Source organism: Bidens hawaiensis, unplaced genomic scaffold (assembly GCF_021521415.1).
Source record: "Bidens hawaiensis isolate Kalapana, Puna unplaced genomic scaffold, B.hawaiensis_p1.1 tig00042877_1, whole genome shotgun sequence".
In the NCBI taxonomy this organism is placed as follows: domain Eukaryota; kingdom Viridiplantae; phylum Streptophyta; class Magnoliopsida; order Asterales; family Asteraceae; genus Bidens; species Bidens hawaiensis.
The window spans coordinates 145300-170966 of record NW_027497591.1 but is presented as its reverse complement, the minus strand read 5'-3'; the positions used below and the strand labels follow the sequence as shown (position 1 = coordinate 170966).

The 25667-nt window shown below is 36.1% G+C and overlaps 3 protein-coding genes and 1 pseudogene across 3 annotated transcripts; 1 reads left to right on the top strand and 3 right to left on the bottom strand.

The window, feature by feature from the left end:
- The first annotated feature begins 3342 nt into the window (after positions 1-3342).
- On the top strand, positions 3343-5189 carry LOC143593872 (uncharacterized). The gene is made up of 4 exons (XM_077073354.1): positions 3343-3704; positions 3791-3986; positions 4628-4759; positions 4893-5189. Exons 1-4 carry the CDS (start codon positions 3385-3387, stop codon positions 5013-5015), a joined length of 771 nt encoding a protein of 256 aa, XP_076929469.1. The 5' UTR covers positions 3343-3384; the 3' UTR covers positions 5016-5189.
- A 520-nt stretch (positions 5190-5709) lies between these two features.
- Positions 5710-11117, bottom strand: LOC143593865 (protein WEAK CHLOROPLAST MOVEMENT UNDER BLUE LIGHT 1 pseudogene; annotated as a pseudogene).
- A 3512-nt stretch (positions 11118-14629) lies between these two features.
- On the bottom strand, positions 14630-18391 carry LOC143593871 (origin of replication complex subunit 2-like). Its single transcript, XM_077073353.1, has 6 exons — positions 18260-18391; positions 18045-18151; positions 17624-17756; positions 16672-16963; positions 15585-15812; positions 14630-14848 (listed from the first exon to the last, which is right to left on the bottom strand). The coding sequence occupies exons 1-6, from the start codon at positions 18389-18391 to the stop codon at positions 14649-14651; spliced, it is 1092 nt and encodes a 363-aa protein (XP_076929468.1). The 3' UTR covers positions 14630-14648.
- Positions 18392-22697: 4306 nt separating this feature from the next.
- On the bottom strand, positions 22698-25214 carry LOC143593870 (succinate dehydrogenase subunit 5, mitochondrial-like). The gene is made up of 4 exons (XM_077073352.1): positions 25039-25214; positions 23513-23823; positions 23257-23442; positions 22698-22813 (listed from the first exon to the last, which is right to left on the bottom strand). The coding sequence occupies exons 1-4, from the start codon at positions 25178-25180 to the stop codon at positions 22757-22759; spliced, it is 696 nt and encodes a 231-aa protein (XP_076929467.1). The 5' UTR covers positions 25181-25214; the 3' UTR covers positions 22698-22756.
- Positions 25215-25667: the final 453 nt, after the last annotated feature.

Sequence of the window (25667 nt, the reverse complement as noted above, 5' to 3'; positions counted from 1 at the left end):
CTCACTTTATTGAACATTCGTGAGAAGAACATTGGACTGGGGGGACTTGAAGAGGTAGGTCCCAGCAGAGCCCAGTTGGTCCCGCAAGACTCATCTTGAACAGGGACGTCGGCGCAAAGACCATCTGCTCCCGCAGGACCCACCATGCTCATAGAACCTTACGCGCAGTACGCAAGCTGTACACGCAGGGAAAGCCTCCCAATGGTGAAGTACCCCGCTTGTTCCCGCAGTTGCGGATACAAGCCATCAGGGAAGGCTACCCGCAGACAGCAGGGCTACACGCACAAGACAATAGATACTTCAGTAGTCACATGAAGGAATGAGCAAGGCAGGAACAATCCCGCCTAAATGAGCCAGTCTGTATGATTCTGAAAGATCTTTTGTACTATACCTACCAAGGTATGGATAGGACAGACGATCTGACCAGAACAACCCATGAGCCAATCACAGGGTGACAGCTCACCGACAACAGTGCGAGGAGGAGCACCCTCTAGTACTGTTTGTCACTATTAGCCGCTGCCTACTCACCAACCCTTACTGTGGGACATGCGCAGCCTACAGTTGGTGGAATAGTGTTACTATTGGCCGTAACCTTTTCACCAACCAGCATGGCCTGCGTACAATCCACAGTAGGTGGGACGTGCATAATCTACAGTTGGTGGAATAGTGCAGCCGACTTTGTCACTGTTGGCCGTAACCTACCCACCAACCAGTATGGCCTGTGCATAGTCCACTGTTGGTAGAACATGAATACTATTCAGCCGGCTGTACCTGCTTGGAAACCTACCTTCGGCTATAAATACTCCAACATCTTGGAATGGTAAGATCATCTGCTACCCAGTTATCTAGCAATCTCTTAATATACACTTATATTCAGAGCAATCTAGTCTGATTCTCACGCCGGAGGGTGGTCACAAGGAGGAACCCCCCCCCCTTCTCAGTGACGAGCTTACGGTGTTTGTTTTGCAGGTCTCCTGAAGAACAGCCTTCTCAGTTAGACCTCATCCGTGGGAAACATTACTTAACCCCCAGATTATCTATAATCTGTCCAGGGTTCACTTAGTGTTTCTTCAAATATATACAATAACATTTATCAAATACGGTTTGTCAGCTATATGTATGATTTTTTGTGTAGCGTGCTATGTATGTTGTACCTTAATGGGTATCAATTAAGGTAACTGTACCATGTTGGACTAGAGCGTACCGGTACATGGCAAGTGATTTCATCAACGGAAAGTGGAGGCGTCTTTCCTTTTACTATGAGAGCATTTTAAGACTGGACAGCTTTTGTGTGTTTTTGCATCTTTTGAATGTTTTTTTATTTAAATTTTAAGAGCTTCAGAAGTGTTATCAAATCAATACACGTAATACTTATTTATACTAGCATATGAGGGGTAAAAATGGTTCAAACAATAATTTATAACGGCTATATAGCCATTAATAAACAACTACATTTTTCCCCAACATTAATAACCGGTTTTCAGTTAACTGATTCTACACGCTAAAACCCTAAACTGTCCCTAAACTATAGTTCGTATTAGTTTGAAACCGGTTAATACCTGTTTAACAGATCGGTTATGGTTTCGTAAGTGTTTTTTCTTCTTCTTTTTTTCACCTCTACTCTATGATGTAAAGCCTGGTGGACTAAAACCGAAGGCCCAGAAGATTGTGAGAAGCCCAAATGAGCATGTGGTTTAAGAGAACTAGAATCAAGTTGTTGGGCTGCTGGTGGCCCACTCAACCCAAATAAGAATGTTCATATTGGCTACTATCACTCCCAAAATAAGTCTAACTGCAATTGCAAATATGGAAGAGTCGATGTGAATACGAATAGAATCTGAACTTAAATCCAGAATGCTCATTGAAACAAAAACCTTGTATTGGTAGCCTTTTAATGATTCTATATTAAGTGGCTACTTCTAAATCAGTAAGATATAGAGCGTGTATGATTTTATCTTTTAATGATTCATGAATTTTCTTAATGGGTAAGTTTTTAGAAGCAGGCTTAACCATTCAAAGATTACCTCTTGGTCGATCATAACTCTTGAAGGCTCGCCAAAAAGCCCCACACTGAATGAGTTAGTTTAGTTTGTGAAAGAGTTACCTTTGTTATTTTTTCATTAATTAAAATGGGGTTAGCTATATATTTATTTTGTTATAACTGAATAAAAGAATTTATGTATAGTGTTTGCAGGATATCGCACTTTATATGTCAAGTAAAAGTTTTGAGAGCCATAATATAACTAGTTTTTGTACCCATTGTGTTGCAGCAGCACATTAACATGCATTCGGTTGGTATGTATAGTAAAACCCGATAGTTGCGGCAGCGAGGCTATACAAATTCCTTCGGTGTTAGTTACGTTCGTTACGATACTCCCGGTAAATCTGATTGTTACGGCAGCAAGTCAACACGAAGTCGCTCGGTACTTGTCACGCTCGTTACCATACCAAAATAAAACAAAAGGTTACATATTCAAAGAACCAAAAAGACATTAAAATAATAAAAGTACCTTTGTGATGTGGATAATATAAATTTTTGGTGTGTTTTATTGATATGATATAATATTATGGAAAATAAAATAACCGAGTGACTGCATATTCAGGATTTTTAAATTTTAAGACTGTCAGTCATTACACCACCACTAGCTCCGTTCAGTCACATAACTGAAATTGAAATTTTATCCCATCAGCTTTTGAATTGAATTGAAGGTGCAACTAACTAACTAACTAACTAACTGCTATCCCTATCGTATCGTAGTAATTAGGAGTCTAATGCAATAGGTGCTAACTAATCCATCCCATCCGTTAGTGCTCATAAACCATCATAAAATTGATTGATGTAATAATTGTTGCTATTTTTCATTTCATTTGATTATCTCATTCGTTGTCTATTTACACATTACATGAACGGTTTATTTTGCACAAATTCCTATTTTTGACTATTTTGACACAGAATTAGGGTTTGAAAATTGGGGAATATTAAGAATATTGTTAGCATTAGTTGAATTAGTAGCTAGTCAGTTGAGTATTATGTCCTGTTCGTTCATTTATGTATGCTCGTTGACGTTACGTTATATACTCGTTTAAATCTTTCAGCTCCATTAACATTTTGTCTAATTTTATGTTTGTTCGTGTACGTTCAATTTTGTTATTTTTTTAGGCTCAAGAAATTGATCCTCACATTTGGTTTACTTTTAGTTGGCGGTTTACTCAAAATTATATTCATTCATCTATGTTCAGTTATGGTTTGCTTGTTCACATTTTTGAACCGTTCGCTTATACTACCAGCGAACGAACATGAACATGCCTCATTTGTGTTTGTTTGGTTTGCTTACAAGTCTATTGCTCATCTGTACAGTCACCTGGTGTTGCTGTTTTATCGCAATGTCATCATTAAATTCAACTTCAAAGGCCGTACGCCACTTGATCACATCCAAAACCAATGGAAGATGGTTAATAAGACGTTTACGGAACAACCCTGAACTTGAACATCGTGTTCGAAGTCGATGCTTTAAAACCGTTACAAACGTTGAATCATTACCATCTTCTTATCAAATGATTCGTAATTCTCGTAAAGACTTTCAGTTCTTGCAAAGTTGGTCGCCTAATATTGTAACTCAAAAGAGGGGATTTCTTGGATGCGGTGATGGGGATGAAGGAAGTAATGTTTTATCCAAAGTTCATGAGGAGAAACGTGTTATGGGGTAATTTGGTAATTTTGATCGCTCGTTGTTTCTTCTTTCAAGTGTTAATGAATGGATAATTTACTGTTCCTGGCTTTTGTTTTTAGATATTCTCCCGAGCAGTTATTTGCAGTCGTGGCTGCTGTTGATATGTATCAGGATTTTCTTCCGTGGTGTCAACGATCGGATATAATTAGGCGTTATTCGGATTCTTCGTTTGATGCTGAGCTGGAAATTGGTTTTAAATTTCTTGTTGAAAGTTATGTGTCTCACGTGCAGTTGGTGAAACCAAAAATGGTGAAGGTGAGGGTTTATTAATTTCTGTAGAAACGCTTATAGCCAGAATACATTTACTCGTTGAAAAATCCTGGGTCCGCCAATACTTACTGGTTGAAACCAGGGGTGGACATTTCCGACACAACATGAAAACAATCAGGTTTTGGGTTTTTGTATCAATTCTTTTAATAAATGGGTCGTGTTCGGGTTGACCTGTTTAATTTAAATGGTCGTGTTCAGGTTGACCTGTTTAACCTGTTTAAGTTAACATGTCGACCCGCCTTTCGATCTATTTAACTTATATATTACTACAACCAACTGAATGGTTTTGCCATGTTTAGATAAATGGGTTTAGCGGGTGATGCTTGGGTTGACCTGCTAAACCCATTTAACGTAGCACGTCGACTCACCAACCTGCTTTTTAACCATTTACCCATTATATTACATTATTACAGCCCACAAACCCGTTTGTCATGTTTAGATAAACGGGCTCAACAGGTCATGTTCGAGTTACACGATTTTATGTGTGCCAAGGTTAGGGTTAGATATTTTACAAATAAAAATATAAGTCATGCATCAGGTTGAACAATCTACAATTCAACCAGCAAACCCGACACGATTAACACCCCATTTTGATGCAATTTGTCCTTCTTTTGTTTTAACTTCAGACAACGGTATCACAAAGCAGCCTTTTTGATCATTTAATAAACATTTGGGAGTTCAACCCGGGGCCCATACCAGGAACATGCAACCTTCATTTCTTTGTGGATTTTAAGTTTCAGTCGCCCTTGTATTCACAGGTAATTATTATATTTTCAAACCTTGAAAATTCTGTTACAAAGTTATAATAAAGTTATTTAATATTTACTTAATGATATTTAGATTATCGGTTTGGAATATTATGATAAGTTGGTTTGTGATGGTGATCTGCAGATTGCATCTATGTTCTTCAAGGAAGTGGTTACTCGACTAGTTGGCTCGTTCGATGACCATTGTCGTTTGATATATGGGCCTGGGGTCTCAGTTCACGAAGAAATAATTGAACGAAACGCGTGACAGTTTTAACTGGTACGTGGATTGTATTTACCACCTTGTGGTGGGCTTGTTAGTTTTCCAAAAAAGTTGAGCATTAATAATTAGTTAATGAATATGGTAAAATAATTTGATTGATAGTTTACTAGTATAGTTTTTGTTATTGTATTTAATGTATAAATTATTTTGCATTTTAAGAAAAAGGTTTAAAAAACGCTTGTAGGCAACTCAACCTAGGTGAAGCTAATAAAAAAGTTGTAGTTTTTTAGTTGACGAGTGCAAATGAGTCAAGTCACTCACTAGCTACTCGAGATTGGCTCGTTAAAAGATTGAATTGAGTTGAGCATTAACGAGCTCAAGCTTATATTGGGGCTCGTTTGTTAAATGAGCCCAAGCTTCACATATCTGGTTTTGACTACGATTGTGAGCCTAAACGAGCTCTGGGTCAGCTCATTTACAACCCTACATGAATCAATTAATCGGCTTATTTTTAAATACCGAAAAACCAAATCATGATTGACTTAACTGAAAATTGAGTGATTTTTTTGTGTTCACCTTACAGACCATTCATCTAATTAACTATCTTGATGGACTGTCGATATAAATTACTAAAAAAAATGATAAAATTAACAGATATTTTAAAGAAAGTTAGTGCAATACTGTTATTAAACTGAAAAACAGCTCAAATCTGCAACTTTTGGAACCTAGACTCTAAATATACATTTTAGCAAAACCACATTAACAATATAAGAAAATTAACTCTAAAGATAATACAACTAGTATTACAAGCCTAAATTACCACATTCAGAATCTTTTTAACATTATTCAAACTACCCATTCACCTCTATACAACAATGCCATTTTGAAAATCATGTATGATACAACAACATTCAAATACCCTTGCTAAATAGTGGTTTCTTCTTCATATTAATAAAGTTCATCTTGGGCATCACCAACTTCTTCCTCCTCCTAAAGAAACCCTTCCCATCTTGCGCCGCTTCGCCCGCGTTACTACTCCCTTCGGCCTCGCCATTACTCGTGCTAGGCGAAGCACTACCCGCTGGCGGGCCCAGTGACGGGGGTGCCTCCTTTTGACTCAACCGTTTAAACAACCCGACCTTAGGTGCCGCCTCGGGCTTTTGTGTTTGGTCATCTTCGCCCTTCCGTTTCTTCAACTCCTCTTCTATACTCAAAGTCGACTCTCGTGCCGTTTCCGCCCTTTGTATAGCCGCGTTTAATTCGTCTTTCCGGGCTGCGTTTTCCGAGTTGAGTTGTGTGAGTTTTTTTAAACTCTGCATTTCTGAATCTTTCGCTTCGTCTATTTTGGCATCGGCTTCTTCGATCCGTTTGTTTGCGGCCTCTTCGGCCGCGTGGGCCCGTTTACTCATTTCATAATATTCTTGTAACGAGATCGACACCCCGCCTTTCGGGTCATCGGGTTTTTGCGGGCTCTTGTTTAGTGCTTTAATCGCTCCTAAAGCTAGCTTTTCTTGAGCCCGGATTGCATCAATCTGCTTCTGAGTTGCAGCGATTCGGCCCTCTATTGAGTTCACTCCTGTTTTAGCTTCCTCGGCTTCTTCTTTAGCTTTTTTCAAAACTGAGCGGGCCTTTTCAACTGATGATCGGACCTTATCGGCTTCTTCATGGGCTTTTTTCAACTGTTTCGGGAGCTCCACGAGCTTTTCACGGGCTTCTTTTTCGCGTTTTCTAATGTTATCAAGTTCTGAACGCGTTCGTTTTAAATCCGACTCGAGGTTTACGACCGCTCCCGCTCCTAACCCTTTTTGCTTCCGTATGTTGTTTAATACTTGCTTTTCGCTTTCGAGCTTTGCGGTCAATGACGCTGCCGCGGATTTCAAACACATAATCTCTTCACTAGTTCTTCCTATCTCACTATTAACCTCTTCAAGATTCTTTTTAGCACCCGCAACACCCGATTGTATATGTTTTCGGGTAAATTTATTATCATCTTCTACCTCAGGCACCTTTCCTTGCATATAAATAGCTAATTCATCTTTTAAATTTCGAAGTAGCCCGGATGAGGTTTCTAGTTTTGATCTTAAGTCTTTAGCTAATACTATTTGTTCTTTAACTTTTTTTAATTCATCTTCGGTTTGTTTAACCTCGATGTCCATATTAATTGCATACTGATCGCGGTATTTAGCTTCTTGAACCCGTTGTTCTTCGGCTTCTAAATGTGAGGCATGTGTGGATTCTATTGTTTCCTTTGTTGCTATTAGTTGTATAGTTAAATCTTCAGCTAATCTTTCAGTTTCTTTAGCTTGTGAAACTGTTTGTTGGGCCTTTTGAACCGCAGCGTCTCGTTCGGATATTAATATTTGATAATCTTTACGCGTTTCTTCGAGTTCGTTAGTGGCAGTTATGAGATCAGCGGCGGCGGCTTGGTGGCGGGCTTTGGCGACCTCGAGTTGGGTTTTGGCGGCAACACTTGATTCATCCGCGATTCCTTGTTCCATTTCTTGGACCCTTAAACGGGCCAGTTCGGAATCTTGTTTGGCTTGGGTTTCTTCGGTTTGGGCCCGTTCGAGTTTTAGCTTTAGATCTTGGATGCAACGTTTGGCGCTGCCGAGTTCGCATAACACATGCTCTTTTTCTTGCTCGGCTTGCTCAGATTTTTCTTTGAATGCTGGAATTTCTTGTTCGGCTTTTTCGAGCTCCTGCTCGATGTATTTGCGTCTCTGTATGACCAAACAAATAGTTCGGGTTAAATGTGTCGGGTTGATATTTTGTTTATTTCTAAAAATAACTAGCATGGAGATAACATATATATGGTATTTTACTGCAGCAATGACGGGTTGAATTGTGAAAACCGGACACGACTATTCGTGTCAAAGATTTCAACTCTAACCTGGATATATGTATAAATCCGGGTCAACCCAAACACGACTTGTTTAGCCGGAATATAAACTTTTCATCCAAACCCAAGATAATTTAATCTGATATTTTCCACATTGTATTTTTATCACAAGGATACTATCTTATATGATTTTAAAAATACAGTTTCTACATTTAAATAAATTGATTTATAATTTATTACCAAAGTTTGTATTTTTACTTTAACCAAAATATATGTGCAAACACTATAGTAAAAGGGGCGGGGGGGGGGGGAGGGGTAGGTTTCGTTCGGAGGCGCTTAAGGGCTCCGTACAGCTGGGTTGGGCCAGCTGGCGGTGGCCTTTCGCCATTGGGTCACCCCGTACGGAGTACCTACGCATTCTATGTTTGTTGGCCGTTCAAAAATAATAATAATAAATAAGTTCATTTATGGTAGAAATAAAAAAAGTCCACTAAAAGGAAAAAAAAAACTTTGGTAATAAATCATTTTTATATGGTAAGCGTTAAATTATTTGAGTCATTTATGTGGAGACATTCATATTTGAATTTTGAAACCTAAAAAGGTTAACGGGCCAACTGAACATGGCCCATTTTTTTAAACAGGTTAGACTTTCCAACCCCTGATTATTTTGTGCCGTGTTTAGGGTTGCGTCAGGACTGCCACCCCTAAGTTTAGAGGTGCACATCGAAACCAGTTAATTGAACCGGAACTAATAACCAAACCGGTTCGGAACCGTTAATATAAGAACCAGTTCGGAACCAAATTTGACCACAGGTTCGGGACTGGTTTACAGCTTTGAAGCAACAACCAGTTTGGAACCGATGGTTCACAAACCGATGCGCAGGAATCGGTTTTGACCAAGTTGACCAGAAACCAAACCGAACAGGTTTAGGTTACGAACCGATATGCTCACCTCTAGGTGGCAATATGGGCAAGTCATTCAGACCGGGTTCGTGCCAAACTGGCCATCTTTTACATACATCAAAGCGGGCTGGTCAGACTGGGTCAACATTTTTTTTATATTATAATAAATTCATAGACAGGTAAATCATACCTCAATGTTTTGAGCTCTATGAGCTTTCCAATCAACAATCACACCGAATTTCGAAACCGCTTCTTTAACCGACTCAAATGGTGCAGCCGTATCAATATGATGAACTTTGTTATCATCCTTTGCAAGGTGTTGTCTATTTGATGGGCCATTTCTGTAGTCATTAACTTTCCATACATACTTATCAGCCTGTGGTTTATTTGAGGGACCATTTTTGTCAACATTTGGTGAACCAAATTTTGAAAGTTGATTTGAGCCATATTTGTCTACATTTGGAGAAATGCCAACATTCTCAACAATTTTATGTCCTGAAGTTGAATCTGGACTTAAACTTAAAAATGTATCTTCACTGCCATGTTCAGAGGAGGGTCGATCACCTGGATTTGATTCGGGTGGTAAAATAATCGGTTGTGGGCGTGTATCTGAAATATTGTTATTATCATCATCCCGAACCTTCTCTTCATCCATTCCGGAAATATCAGAGTCAGCCCGGTTTCTGAAATATTATTAATCAACTATTTATAAAAAGTATAATATATAATAAGGATAATTACAAAGAAAACTTAAATCAAATCATATCTTCTAGCTATGAGCGTGCTCATGTTCGTTTGTTATTAACGAATGGTTCATGAACGGATGTAGCAGATCATAGATGAACAAACATAACCGGTCGAGCACCAATGAAAAGTAAAATGAAAATCAGCTGGGCTTAAAAAATTCATAAGACTAGAGTAAACTGTAATATTTTATATCTATAGAACAAGACTAAGTTTTAATGGGCCTAAAGACTTAAAATGAATATATAAACAAATGTAAACGAACGAACTTGAACGTGAACATCAAATGAACAAACAAGACTTGTGATCATGTTTGTTCGCTTAACTAAATGAACAAAAAAAAAATGTTCATGTTTGTTCGTTTAGTAATTAAACGAACTTCCTGTTGAACGGTTCACCAAACGTTCGTTTCACTTATAGACCTAGTTCTCTCTAATTGTCTCTTGAGCAGATTTTGATCATTTGTAAGAATGGCCAACAAGCCTAACGTTCAGTGAACACTTCGGCAAAGTTCGTGTATTTAATATAAACAAACATCATCAATCAAAAAGTTTGTTCATTTAGTTAAACGAACGAGTATGAACGCATGTATCGTTTCTTCATTAATGTTCGTGAATAATTGTTTTTGTTCGTTCATTTGTGTTTGTTAGTTTATCAGTGTTTAAGTTCGATTGTTATAATCTATTAAAAATTTATGGCCCACTACAACTTAGTTTAGTTTTAATAACTTTTGAGACCCAACACATTGGTTTTAGCTCTGTTATCGTTCATCACTATCTATGCTTAGTTATATGTTTGTTCGTTCGTTTACGTTCATACTTTATAGTGTTAACGAACAAATATAAATGAACACGACAAATGTTCATTTTCTTAACGAACAACATGCTCCATTCATGTTCGTCCGGTTCGTTTACAACTCTACAAACACGTAAACCTTATGGTTTAGTAACTTGCTGGCTAGATCTCCATTTTCACCAGTTTTATATAAACAAAATTAACTCTGCACAGAATTAGGTTAAACAATAAGGAGAATAAATAAACAAGTTCATCAAGTATTATCTGTATACATTTACAAATCATAATCCCCAAATTAAAGCAATAATAAGACGTATTAATCGATTCCAGGGTTCAATTGTTTCGAGGATTCAATAAACCCCCCAAAATTCAAAGATTAAACCTAAAATCATCAAGTAAAATCCAGATTAAACCTAATTAATTCATTAATGCAGAGCATGCATGCATACCAGATAATGGCGAGAGTCAAATCCAGAAGCTTATTACGAGATCCCTCTGGATTTTGGCCCCCGAAGACTCCGACAAATCAACAATTATAGCAGCTCCTATAACGCAAATTTGGAATCATATCAATGATCATATCCTGGAATAATAAACGAAAAAGGAGTTTTACCTCCGGAACTCTGGATGAAGATTCAAAGGATATGCGTTTCGAATTGACCAACAGAATCGAATAATTTTTCATAACTTGTCTATTTTAGGTGATTTTTTATGGCGATAGAGAGGTTTGCATGCAGCTGCCGTGGTAATATTATTTTTATAATAATTATTATTATTGATTTTACGATTTGTAGGTAGTAACAAGGGAAGGAGGATAAGGAGGTTGGTGTAAGGAAATGACTTGATTGCCCTTGATGTCACCTCATTGAGGGTGTTTGATTTTCTTTTATTTATTCACTAGGTTAATACACGTCGGCTGAAAAATGATATAATGTCAATAAAAAATATTTACATATTTGATACAAGTTAAAAGTAAAATCAAGCATATAAAACAATTATAATTATTTAAAAAATCCATAATGTCAAATAATTTAGTAACAATTATAATTTTATTATTAGAAATTGTTAATAATATAATTTTAAGAGAGTAACAATTGGTTTAATTGAGTTAATTAATAAATATTAAATTTGTAATAAATTCATTAATTGTTATATCATTTAACATAAAAAAATTATTAAATTGAATGAATGGTAATTAAAAAATTAGTTAATTAGGTGGAATATGTATAAATGGAAATTGATTAGTTGGTATCCTACGTGGATTACATATTTGAAAGCCATGTTTATATATTGCTTTAATATATTAGTTAGATTTATTATTATTTTTATTATTATTATTATTAAATTAACATCGATTTTCAAAAACCAAAAGGGCTTTGATCTAAAGGAACTATTGAGTTCTAATCCCAATGGAGTATAGTTATATCAAGTTATATATTATTGATCCTTCTTAGAATACTTGCAAATGAAATGACGACGGAGGAAGCAATGGAGTTCGCCTTACAACGACGAAGGCAACAGTGGAGGAGTCCCCCCGAAAACCCAATATTTTCGTCACAAACATCTTGGTAACTTCGTATCGGACCTTTAGGAAACTTTTTTAAGTAAAAGCCCCGGTTATTGAGGTCGTCGGAAACCCTAGAACCACCATCAGAATCGGTTGATGGTGCTCAAGCTCTGGTAGTTGGTTAGCGGTGAGTCAATTGGCGGTGGGTGTGGTGTTCAGGTGGTGTTTTCTGGCAACAAATTTGAATTTTTCGGCCAAAAACATTTTTCCGGCTACCTGAAACTAACGGCGTTAGGATTCTGTTAGTCACGGACCATTAGGAACAAATACTATAAAAGTTGGGACCATCAGTAGCCAATTCATTAGTTGGGGTCAGCAGTGACCAAAAGGCAATAGTTGGGATAATTAAAAACCAATATACCTAAAAATAAGCTATTATTAACTTTTTCACACTTCTTCACACTTCTTAACATCCTACCAACACCCAATGTCCAACATCACCACCACCCACCGTGCGCCGCCACCACCACTACCCACCCACCATCGGCCACAACCACCGTCCGCCGCCACCACCGTCCACCACCCGCCACAACCACTATCCACTACCACCACCCATCGTCCGCCACCACCATCACTACTACCCACCACCACCGTCCACCACCACCCACCACCGTCCGCCACCACCACCCATCACCCACCGTCCGCCACCACCACCACCCACCATCCGCCACCACCACCACCGTCCTCCACCACCCACCATCGTCCACAACCATCTTCCATTACCCCCACCCACCGTCCACCACCTGCCACCCCCACCGTCCACCACCCACCACAACCGTCCATCACCACCACCCACCATTCACCACCTCCGTTCACCGCCTACCACAATCGTCTGCCACCAATCGTCCACCACCACGCACTTCCACAGTTCGTACACCACCACCAATTATTTTAGCAGTCTACAAACGCTAAATGACTTCTATCTACTGTAATATACGTGATAGGTAACTAATTTTCAGTTTTTGCAGACGATATCTAGTTTATAAAACAAACAGTATTATATTTTCAGATTGCAGACCTTCATACCACATCTTCAGTTGCAGACATGAAATCAGATGAAATCAGATTGCAGACAGTTTTCGTCTTAAAAAACAAACAACACCTAATATGTGATTTTTATTTTCACTTTTAAACCAACTTTCCCCATTATTTTTAAGCATTAATAATTTTTTCATACGCTAATATTTTTTAAAAGAAATTGCACCAAAAAAACGAGCATATTTTCCTTTTTAATTTGAGTATGATATTGTTATAATTTTTTTTCAGTTAAAAAAAATAACATTTTATTTAAGGGCGTTTGCGGTCTGGTTTTGATGGTTTTTAAACTTGATGGTGAATTTATGTATTATTTACTGTGAAGATTAAAAGGTACACTAATTCCAAACAGAAAAGCAAATGTTTAGATTACATCGAAACAGAAGGCAAGGGGCAACAAGCTGCACCGCTACCCCTTTTGAATTGCCCAAAACCCAATCTTTTAAAAACTACATTTGCTGATCTTGGAGTCATAACATTACTATGCATGACCCGCTGAACACGGGTAAGTAGCTCCACAGCTTCAGGCGCGAGGAAACCAAAAGTATCAAAAGCAAAAGGAATAAATACACACATCTTCTCATGTTTTGCCACCTTACCTGAAGCAGCTTTTAATGCGGCTTGACCGACTGTGAACTAAACCGTTAGTAGCGGGTTCGTTGAAAACTGAAACCAAAACTTTGAAGAATGAAAATGACCGGCCAAAAGTTAATGAAAAAATTCAACTGTGAAACCAAACCAATGGATGGTTTGAACGGTTTTACGGTTTCAAACCAAACAATAAACACCCATAAACTTGTTACGTGATTAACAAGTCTATGTTTTCCGCTGCATTGCGCAGACACCCGTCTAGTATTTATAAATATGTCATCCCATTTAGATAAGAGATTCATACACATCATACTAATGTTACCTTGTTCTAAGTGTATCTAGTAGATTAACGTTGATATTTTGACAGACTAAAATGTATGTAGTGCTTATTAATTTCAATCCTATAATATTTCCAAAATGTCTTCTAATTGCTTCTTTAATATTGAGTAAATAAAAAAATGAATTTATAGTTTAGATATTTGTATAAATTAAATACAAATATAACAACCTTGAATCATTATGTCTCGCTGTTCATAGGACGACATAGACGACTAAAGAGACGTCTACACACGTGGCGGGTTTAGTAAAGTCGTTTCGGTTATAAGCACGTACATTCCAATCACTAAGGTTCTCAATACAACACAATGCTTAGTAAAAGCATGCAACTGAATGAACATAGTTACATAGACAAATTTGCAACTATGTCTCTCCCCCACTTAGATCGATTATCTTTCATGTATTACATATAATATTTATAAGGTTCTTGCATGTCTCTTCTTAAAACTGATTATAAATTGAATGCACACCTACATAACAACCATGAATTGCCTATTTAGAGGGTAACATTTGACCTAACCTAATTCAATTGTAAGATCCTCATGACAATGTCTAGTAAAGTCATACAATTAAATGGTTCAAAGTAGCAATGTAACCAACTCATGGTCCCTTGATGCTCACAAATTCACAATGTAACCTCATAAGTGTTATCATTGTCACCAACCCTATGAAATGATACATAATAAACCATAACTTAATTAATGTACCAAACCAAAACATTACATCACCAATTCCTACCAACCAAACAATTTTGCCTAAAGCATGATTCCCTATACTCAACTCTAATAAAATATGACAGCTGCATTACCCATTTTCTCATGTATCACACAATCCAACCGATATGTTTTGAGTGACATGTGGCAACATCCTATTGATGGATCTCCTGAATCAGTTTTTCAAGTGCATCTTTTGAAAGAGGGATGTACAAGCAATCCTGTCCGTCTGAGTGTCTTCTGACTTTGACCAATTCGTGATCTTTGAATTCGGTCAAATGGGAATTTAGTGTGACTAGACTGCTCACCAGAAAACGCTCTCTACAGCTTGTGAACAATACATCAATGGGCATTCCTAAACGTAAGAAAACAGAAGTCAATATAGTCAACTTTAGCCCAAATGTAGGACACTGAATCGATTTAGGCTTTCTAGTTAATCTTTTTGGGTTGTTTGGGCAAAATGGGTTTGGGTCAACTTCGAGTTGATCCCAAGAACTCGTTTAGCTAAAAGGGCCGCGTTTGTGTCAACCTGACGGGTTCACGGGTTACTATTTTTCTTTAACGTGTTTTTATAATAACTTTGAGTACTTTTTTGTCAAAATGTAGAATTCTAAATATAATATAGCATAGTTGCTTAAAGAAAATAAAATATGTATATTAAAAAATTTTAAGTATTAATATATAGAAAAAACAAGTAACCTTTTTTCTCGTTAAACGGGCTGTGTTTGTGTCAACCAGTGAACACACATGTCGCGTTTTGGTTCATGTGTGACACGATTTTCGGGTTCGTGTAAAATTTTCGAGGTCATGTCGAGATTGTCCTGCCAAACCAGCCTAGTTTCATCATAATTGCATTTTGTTTAGCAATTTTGATGCTACTAATTACTAACTTAAATAATAAACAAAAATTCATATTACAATCAACAAATTAGTTATAACACAGTTCAGAAGAAATGGCAAACGATAATCAACCCGTTTCTGAAAAGCGTTCTGTTTTGACCTGAACCCATTTTGACCCTTTACCGAACCCTAAAGGTGTGCATAAAACCAAATTAACGGAGCCTTTAATATTTAAAAAACAGGAAGTGTACCTTCTTCATCAGGATGCACTAGTTGATGTTCAGCAAGAACTTTAAAAACGCTCTGAGCGTTTGGCGTCAAACTCTGTAAAACGATTGTTGCGGTTTTGACACTTTGTGACGCGCTTCCATGAGCAAGAATAAGAGGATGGAAAACGCCTTCGACTTTGTATGGTGCAAATGTAGGAACATGATGCCAACACCAATTGAATTGTACGTGAACCATTTTTTTGTCCCACACTGTTATTAATTTGTTGCAGCTTTAGTTTCTATTTATAATAGAGATCGCAACATGGTAAATATGAATTCGAGTTGAAACGGGCTGTTTTTAGTAGAGGTTGACTGGTTGACCCGACAACACTTGTTCATGTTGAACATTCGTTTATTATAACTTGTTTATGCTCGTTTATATACGTTCATTTATGTTTGTTTAGATTCGTTCATTTATTTCTGTTCATGAATGTTCGTTTACGTTTGTTTATTTTTACACGTTTATGTTTGTTCGTTTACATCCACTTATGTCCGTTAGTTTATGTTCATTCGTTTATTTAAGTTTCTGAATGTTCGTTAATCACTTCATCTAAATGCGTTCAGATACGTTCATTTATATTCGTTAGTTTATGTTTGTGCAGTCATATATTCATTTTAATTTTTTTGGGCCCGCTACAACTTAGTCCAGTTTTAATAAATTTTTAGGCCCAACACATTGTTCTTCATATTACTTTTAACTTTTAAGGTATTATTAGCTCAGTTATGTTCATTCATCTATGTTTGGTTATATTCATTAGTTTACATTAGCGCACCACTCATTTATACTGTTATCGAACAAACACGAACAAACATAAACAAACATGAGCATGATCATTTTCTTACCAGACAAACACGAACATGAAAACCTCGTTCCTTTAATTAATCGTTTGTTTGGTTAAGGTTAAACGAACAAACATGAACATTTGTGTCTGTTCGGTTTGTTTACAAGCCTACCAAAGACACAATTCCACTCTTTCAACCCGTTCAACTTATTTGACCTGTTTCATTTCAAGATAAACTTTCTTGATTTGACCCATTTGACCATAAATAAAAAAGGATTTAAACTTACAAAGAGGTGCATTCACATGGTCTATAGAAGCAACAACACGAACATGAGAACAAGCAGCGATTCTTGCAAGAAGATGTTGGGATTCAGAATCTCGCAAACCGGGCCCGTCAATATTGTGAATAACAAGACAAGCAAAACATTCGCTTTCTGGTGCATGGGGCCCGTCAAGAAAAGCAATGAGATCATCCATTGACCGGGTGCTAAACGGTTGTTGACTTTTAAGCGAGCCTCCAGAAGACCTCGGTTGTAGTTTCACTTGTTCAAATAATACTTCAGCCATTGCCATTGCAACCTACATATTTGTGAACAAACTGAAATTTCAGTGAATTGTTCATGAACCGCTCGGCGGCAAGTTCATTTATTTAATAAACGAACAGGCATGCACAAATTTGTTTGCTCTTTTAGTTAAACGAACGAACATGAACACATGTCTGGCTCGTTCGTTTATGTCCTTCGTAATTTAAATTCATTTATGTTTATTCATGCATGTTTGTTAATATATACTCATTTTAATTTTTAGGTCCAAAACAATTTTGTTTAGTTAATAACTTTTTAGACCCCATACATTATTGTTCAATTTTACTTTTGATTGGTTTTAGCTCACTTATGTTTTTCATATGTGTTCGATTATGTTTGTTCGTTTATGTTCGTGAATCGTTCGTTTAAACTCTCAACGAACGAACATCAACACATTCATCTTCCTAACAAACAAACCTCATCTATTTACTTGTTTGTGTTCAATCGTTTGTTTGGTTAAAGTTTAATGAACACAAACACGTGCATTTTCTTGACAAACAAACACGAACATAAAAACTTAATTCTTCTATTGTTCATGCTCATTCGTTTGTTTGGTTAAACTCAAACATACATAAACATTCTCCATTCGTGTTCGTTCGGTTGATAAAAACACAGGAGTTAACATTTACAATTGTGTGAATGAAAAATATAATACCTGTTTAAGATTAACTGATTGAAGATATCCATTAACTACAATCACACTATACTCGGTTAAAGCTGTCGAGGCAAAATCTTCAATCAGACTCTTCTTAGACCCAAAACCATAAAGTAAAAGACCAAAACCATATCTGCAAAAGTAAAAAAAAATAAAATAAAAAAAACAAATTTATCATTTTAATGTCAATGAGTTCTCTTCTAACCAACTTGTTTAGTTTGGTGCTAAAAAAAAATACTAGATTGATTCCCAAGTGAACCTTTTCAGTTAGAAGAGATAATCAAATTGTTTACTAGATTAACTCCCAAATGAACCTTTTTTTAAAGCATAATGAAACTTTTAATAAACAAGTACATATTGAAGTTGAAAGTTAACAAAATTAATAAGCTACACCCTACAAATGAAATGAGAATGCACAAACCTCAACTCAAACAACCACTCATTGTACAAACTTTTGTAACTATTAATCAATGAAGCAATTTCCTTTTCGTGTTTCGGCTCAATTTTCGACACCTCGGTTCGAAGATCCTGCAATTTTTCAATAATTACACAGAAAATTAGATCTAATTTAATCCTAAACATGTACCGATTGGAAACATAATAAACCCTAACATTTTGTAACAACTACTAATTAACCTGTTCATCAAGGAGATCGATTTCGGAAAGCTTTCGAGCTGATTTCTTCCCTGATTTACCAGACTCCTTGGCTAAGAAATAGTTTCTGGAGAACTCAAACTCGTCTTCGTCGATATCATGATCATCCTCCATTTTGGGATCAGAATAAGAAGAAGAGGTTAATTGGACGGAGAAGAAGATGTGTTGTGACCTAAATCCCTAATTATTATTATTCATGGTTTCCCGCCATTTTTACCCACTGGAGGTCAGGTCAGGTCAGTTTTTTGTTTGTTTCGGATCCATCAAAGCCCGGTCCAAAATTATTACCCATACATCTTCATCTTTATAACTGTGTAACCCGACCAAGGCGACCATGTTTATCTAAACATGTCAACGAGTTGACAAAGTATATTCGAGTTGGTGAATTATAAAAAATGGGGTTAAATTATTAGTTATTAATGAGTTAGTGAATCAGTTGAGTTAAATTAAACAAGTTAAACATATCGTCAAGCACGCGACCCGTTTAGATGAATTTTGTTTTAACGGCTTCTAATCTACTCCTGTCAGCTATGTATACTTGCACCTAACAGGATTTAAATACTCAACCTTTAAGATAGAGGAAAGATACGTTGCCACTAAAATGTCCCTTGAGGACACCCGTTTAAATAAATACGACAATCAGAACACAAATGATTGAATTTGTTGTGTATATGAATGATTAGCATGGTCAAGATATTAATTTGATGATTATTCTTTATATAAGATGCTTATTGTAAATTTTAATTTTTAAGTATGTTATGCCATTGATAGATAAACTAACTTTGCATTATGAAAAGAAAATGCTTATAGACGTGCACAGTTCCTGTCGGTTGCTTTTAACAAACATTTAGAAAAAATAAATAAACCGGTAGCTACGGTTCTAGAAAGTGGCAAACTGAAGCGGTTGGTTTATCGGTTTTACGGTTAAGTTTTGATACAACCATTTTTCTATTTTGTTAAAAATCCTTATTGTGTTTAAATTTGTAAAATGATTAGGATGCTCAATTATAAGACATACACATAACTACATATTCTTAAAATATACGTAAAACAACAAATAGAAAAAAGGTTATATAATCAAGTGCAATTTACATGACCTGTTACAAGTTCAAAAACGTGAAACAAACAGCTAAAATCCGAACTAAACCTTATTAATCTAAAGCCCGCCTTTTGTAGTTTTGTATTGTTAAGTTAATTTGAAAGAAAAGAATTATGCAAATAAAACATGATTTAAAATTCAGATTTTAATTCAATCACAAGCCATAGATATTATTCTATACAAAAATAGTGGGATATAAATCGTTATAATTCTGTTAAAAATAATAATATTATAACAATTTAAGCCATTAATATCGATTATAAAGGCAATAGCTTTAGCTCAAAGTTTTGAATTTCGAATCCGATCCCAATCTGGTTTTATCGCATTGAGCTTTCGGACGACCGATCTTCCCAAAAACAGGAAATAATGGTCTTGAGCTACCGCTATTTATGATCGCGAACATATGAGATCGCCTTTTATCATTGGGTATGTAGCATGGCTTAAAAATGATCAATTATAAATCGCTTAGCACTACAATACGAATACGTATGATAGTATTACACTACACGTGACGGAAAAGAAGGTAAAGTTAATTCAATCCGTTTTTATTTATTGTCCCTGCAGAATTTGAAGCCACACAAAGGTTCCTGTTGTCTGCCACCGTCATTGCGTCGGTTCGTACCATTCCTTCAATTCCTCATACCATCAAGCTCCACCGATTCCGCGTAATCATTCTACAGGTACTTGGTACCTCAAATTCGCTTAGCATATCCTTCAATTTGCAAACTTGTAATCATGATTAAAGCATATCTAATTCCTTCATATTAACTTTATTCTGCCGATATTAGCGCGTGATATTCGTTGTAAATTGCTTTCATTGCTTTACGCAATGTTTTTTATTCTTAATTTGTAGAGAGAGGTTGGTGTTTTCTTAATTTAATTTCTAGGGCATAACATGCTTCATCTGCAGTTTTGCACATGTTCTTTCATTGATACATTGAAAATTTTAACAACTATCAGATACAATATATAATTATTACTTAGAAGATATGATTTGATTGTGTTTTCTTTCTAATTCTATTTTCATTAGCTTTCTGTGTAATTATCCTCATTGTATATACTTAATCAATAAAAGTATACAGCAAGTCTTGTACGTAGGGGTGCAAACGAGCCGAGCTACTTGAGATCGGCTCTTAAAAAAGTTTGATCAAGCCGAGCTTACACAAGCCCGAGCCCGAGCTTGAGCCAGCACGCGAGCCTAAACGAGTCTTCATTAATATAATTTTTATATTGTATACTTATATATATTTAATAATTATTAATTAATCTATACAAGGTTATGAAAAAATAACTAAATAATATATATTATGCTATATATAAAGTTATAATTGAAAAAAAATAAAGTAATTAAAAATATATAAAAATTAATTAAGATAGAAATGGAGATAGAAACGAGCCGAGCTCGAACTCTATGTAAGTTAAACGAGCTGAGCCCGCGTCCAGTCAAGCTCGGGCTCCGCTTGTTTGAGTATGCAAGTGCTGTGTATATTGAGCAAAATGATTGACGTGACGTGGTGGCATGTGGTTCCTTATTCGGACCGAACATTGTTACTTGGTTGTTCACGATTAGTTAGTTTGTTGAGGCGCATCGCGACACTCCACATGATGATCTGCAATTTCCTTTTATTAGTTATATTTACTGGTTGCTTTATTATTGGTGGTCGAAAGTTTGTTAAGCCTGGCAACTATAGAACAGTTCACATTCACCTTTTTTCTTGCTCAGTCATGTCATCAAAATTGACACTAAACAACCAAAAAACGAGCTCTCGGGAAGGAATCCGCCATTGGAGTGTGTACGATAGCATCAAGGTCATACCCTCAAAGCCCGAGGCATTAATGGCCGAGATCAATTCAGCTATTTCATCTCTAGAATATGCCAAGTCATCAAGATTACTTAATTCTTTATCTCCAATTTCCAAGAATAATAAGAAGAGCATCGATGATGGAAACCTTAATAATTCTTCTTGTTTCTATGATGCCCGACGGGCAGATGAAGCTTATAAAGCCGGGCTTGCTTATTTGGCTGCGGGCCAGCTTGAGGAGGCTTTTAGGTTGTTAAATTTGGCTTTGACCAAGTGCCCGCCTAATAAGACCTCAGCTGTGTCTAAGCTACGGTCTCTTATTTCACTCACGGCTCAGCGGCTTAGGAAGCCAACAGTTTGACTCGCTCGGGGTGATGTAGTATAGGTTTAGGTCAGTTGTTGGATTAACTTGCATTATAATGTAACTTGAAATGTTTATAATATATTTATATTTGTCTGCTTTTTACATCAGTTTGTTGTTTTTAGTTTCCTTTTGCTTTCAAGTTTGTACTTTATACATGTCACTAGCTACCATAATAATGCAACTGAAGACAATTTTGACCTATTTACTTGTGAGTCGAATTAACGTCTCTTATACTAAAAAGCAAACAATTTTAAAGTTACATAACGTCTTTTGTGAATGCATACGGCCTCTTAAATCTTTTTGCGCGGTAGTTTTTCTAATGATATTCGTTTATTTTAATTATAATCGATGTATTAACAATTTATAAAAAATGGGCACAAAATTTTGTTAAGACTATCTGTAACTGGAAAGTAAAAGTCAGGTAGGCAAGAGTGGTTCACATTCACTGAGGCGTAAGGAATAAAATTGAATTTGTTTTAAAGCAAACTAGCCAATCAAAGCTATAAAAGCAACGACATAAGACCCCCCATGGCCTGCCCACTAAACCATAGCATGTTGTTATATGGGCATGGGGCTTACGTTGCAGCACCCTCGTCCCTTGGCAAAAGCAGGGCTTTCGATTGGTTTCATGCTCAAAGTACCATTACATATAGCTTTATATTTTAGTATATGTAGAAATTAAATGCAAATTAGTAAGGAGAAACTATTCGTAAAGATTAAACACCGAAGTGGTTATCTACGAAAATGATGAATGGTTAATACTAATAGAGATTGTAACAATGAGCAGGTAACATGCCATTGATTTGATTCATGTTATTTGTAAAATCACAAAAAATAAATGAACATTTTGCAAATGCTCGGGTAAATAAATAAACAAATACGCGTATGCTTTTACTATCGTATGACATGCATGAATACACGGTTTTGACTCATTATTCAACCTTATAGAACCAAGGCTACTGAAACAAGTTTTAAGAGTGTCATTATTTTCGTCTAACTCTCAACATGAAAGGACTAAACTGCAAGTTTAATCAAAACAATAAACCTAACATCGATGGTTCTATGTTATTATTCAGTTGACGAGATGAGACAAAATCCAACCAAACCAACGTTGGTGAAACAGCAAACGGAAACATCTTAAAACAGCACATATGAACAAAGTTTCTGAAACAACAAACAAGAGACGACATTATGCATCCCTCTGCAAAACCAGATTATGCTCTGTGCTCGATATATGAACCAGAAAGTCCAGATGTTCCAAGAACAGTCACCTACAATTACAGAAGAACATAGTGTCAAAACAGGTACGGGTTGATATCAGTTATTTATGTACATGCTATATACGATTACAAAAACTATATTGTTGCAAATAATTATATAAATTATATCTATCATAAAACAATATTACAACAATGTACGTATTAAAAATACACTTTGGGAGATTTGCAACCTGTTTGACAAAATTCTCTTTCAGGTGTTGGATATAAACCATAATCCAAATGGACTTGTTCATAAGCAAATGGATTATAAGTACACTAATAATTTCAATTATGTTAGGTTAGCTTCCCTCAGTTGCCCAAGACAGAATAAAAATATATACAACTAAAAAACCACTCCCACATTTATTTATTTAACACAAATTGTGTGTGTGTGTGGGTGGGTGCGTGTGCGTGAGAGAGAGAGAGAGAGAGAGAGAGAGAGAGAGAGAGAGTACCTTTCCCCAATCACCACCAAGGCCACTGCATCTCATTTTCAAATGTATCAATTTCATCCCCAACTCATTCTCAACTTTCTTCCTTAAATACCCCTCATCCGGTCCAAACGAATCCAAATACGCATAATACCGTTCAAACGCCACCCTTAACGCATTAGCAACTTCATCACTTAATGGTTTCACATTCTGCAACATAACATCATTTGAGCAAAAAAACCAAAACATATAATCTCTTCATAAGAATAAATAACGTTACCTCGCCACTCATCCCGACACTATCATCAATCTCCATTTTCAAAGTCACAAGAAACCCACTGAACTCTTCAACGGCCTCTGCAGCCCGTAACACGTTGGCTAATGCCTCTTGGCTCGTTTTGTCCCCAGTGGTTCTGGATAATGCGCGTTTGGTTTTATTAACAACTGTGTCGGGTAATTCGTCCCAGTTTACCGCCATAAGTTCCTTAAACGCGAGCTTAATATCATTATCTTTTATGTCGGGCAAGTGTGTTAAGCCATCACTAAAACAACGTGTGCTTCCGATTCCCGTTGCGAAAGAAAAACGGTTGTCTACATATGAAGAAAAAACTCAATTAAAAAGAAAAATTAGGAATGTACACACACAAAGAGGGGATGTGCATGGGTTGGCTTTAGACATGTAAATGAGTAAAACGAATTCAAACAATGCACGTTTGTGTTTGTTCGTTTAACTTTAACCGAACACTATCAGGCATGAACAACTAAATTAACACAGTCTTCTTGTTCGCGTTCGTTCATTAAAAGATAAACACGTTCTTGTTCGTTTATGTTTGTTCATTAAAGGTATAAACGAGCGGTTCACAAACGAACATAACTGAACATAGATGAACCGTGAACGAACATATCTAACTAAAACACATTTAAAGCAAACGTGAACAGCGTACTGTGTCTGAAAAAGTTATTAAAACTAGAGCAAATTGTGATGGCCTGTATAGCTTAAATGCATATGTTAACGAACGTAAACGAACGAACTTAAATAAACATAAACTGACACACATGCATGAACGTAAACGAACGAGTATAAATGAATTTAAATGAACAAACATAAATGAGCGTTCACGAACATAAATGAACGCTAACTAAATGAACAAAAAAAATTGTTAATGCTCGTTTGATTATTAGATAAACGAGCTTCCTGCAGAACGGTTCAATAAACATTCAGTTAATTTACAGGCCTAGTGGTTTGGGTCGGTTATGGGCTCAAATCGAAAACTTGGTTTTTAAGTTTCTGAAAACAGTTTAGTTTTGGTTTTCCGGATATCGGTTACTGTTCAATTAAGTTTATGTTTTTACCCTTTGGCCGAAACATAATAATAAATTTGGGACAATATCTTTTGTTGTTTGATGATTAATTGACTATCACACATTTGAACTAAGAAATTTGGGTTACAGTATTTACTAAGTTCTTATAAATCACTTAACATTCAAAATCAAAAATAAAATAAAAATCTATACATTTGGTTCAGTTTTAATTACACGCAAAACTGACTCAGTTACACGCAAACAACAAATAAACCCTAACAACACAACATTATGCAACTAAATTTAACAGAGTGTAATGTGATTTCTTCATAACTTTTGTGCATTTCAAGAGCCAATTACCAGTACCAATTGTAATGATAAGATAACTTCATCTAAACAAATTTTAGCCCTAAAATCCTATAATATCATAACATCATGCAATAAACACACATCAATATCATTTTACAGTGATTCGAAGAATAAAATGAAAGAAAAGAATGCTACTTGAAAGCATCGACGCCGGAGAATGGTGCAAGTGGTGGATTCCACGGCGGACGGACTGGTGGTTGCCGGTTACGGCGACGAAAGGTAACGATCTGCGTGAGATAGATCGATAGATTGACCGCATCATCATCAGTTTCTCCATAGCTGCGTTGATTTCTGAAATATGAAGGATCTGAATAAGCTTCTGTGCGATGAGGAACCAGATTGATGTTAACTTTTGTTTTCCCTAAATATGCAGGTAAAAGTATAGCCCCTATAATTTGCTAAACTATTATTCTCATAGCCCTAATCAAAAATTATATTAAAACTGATTATATTTTCTATTTCTATTTCAATTAAATAATATTTTTTTATATCTTTATTATTAACTTTTCTCTTTCTCTCACTCACAACCACTTTTAAAAAATATTAAAAAATTATAGAGGATAAACACTAACTTTTCAAACATTCAGAAAAATCACTGTTTTTTTCTAAAATATAAAAACTCTTCACTCACAACACCCAAAATCACTCTTTAAATTATAAAAACACCTCTCATATAAAATAAATGATGGGATGAGAATGCTCTTATAAAATATCTTTTTTAATTAACAACTACCACACTATGTGAGACTTTTTTAGACAGAATG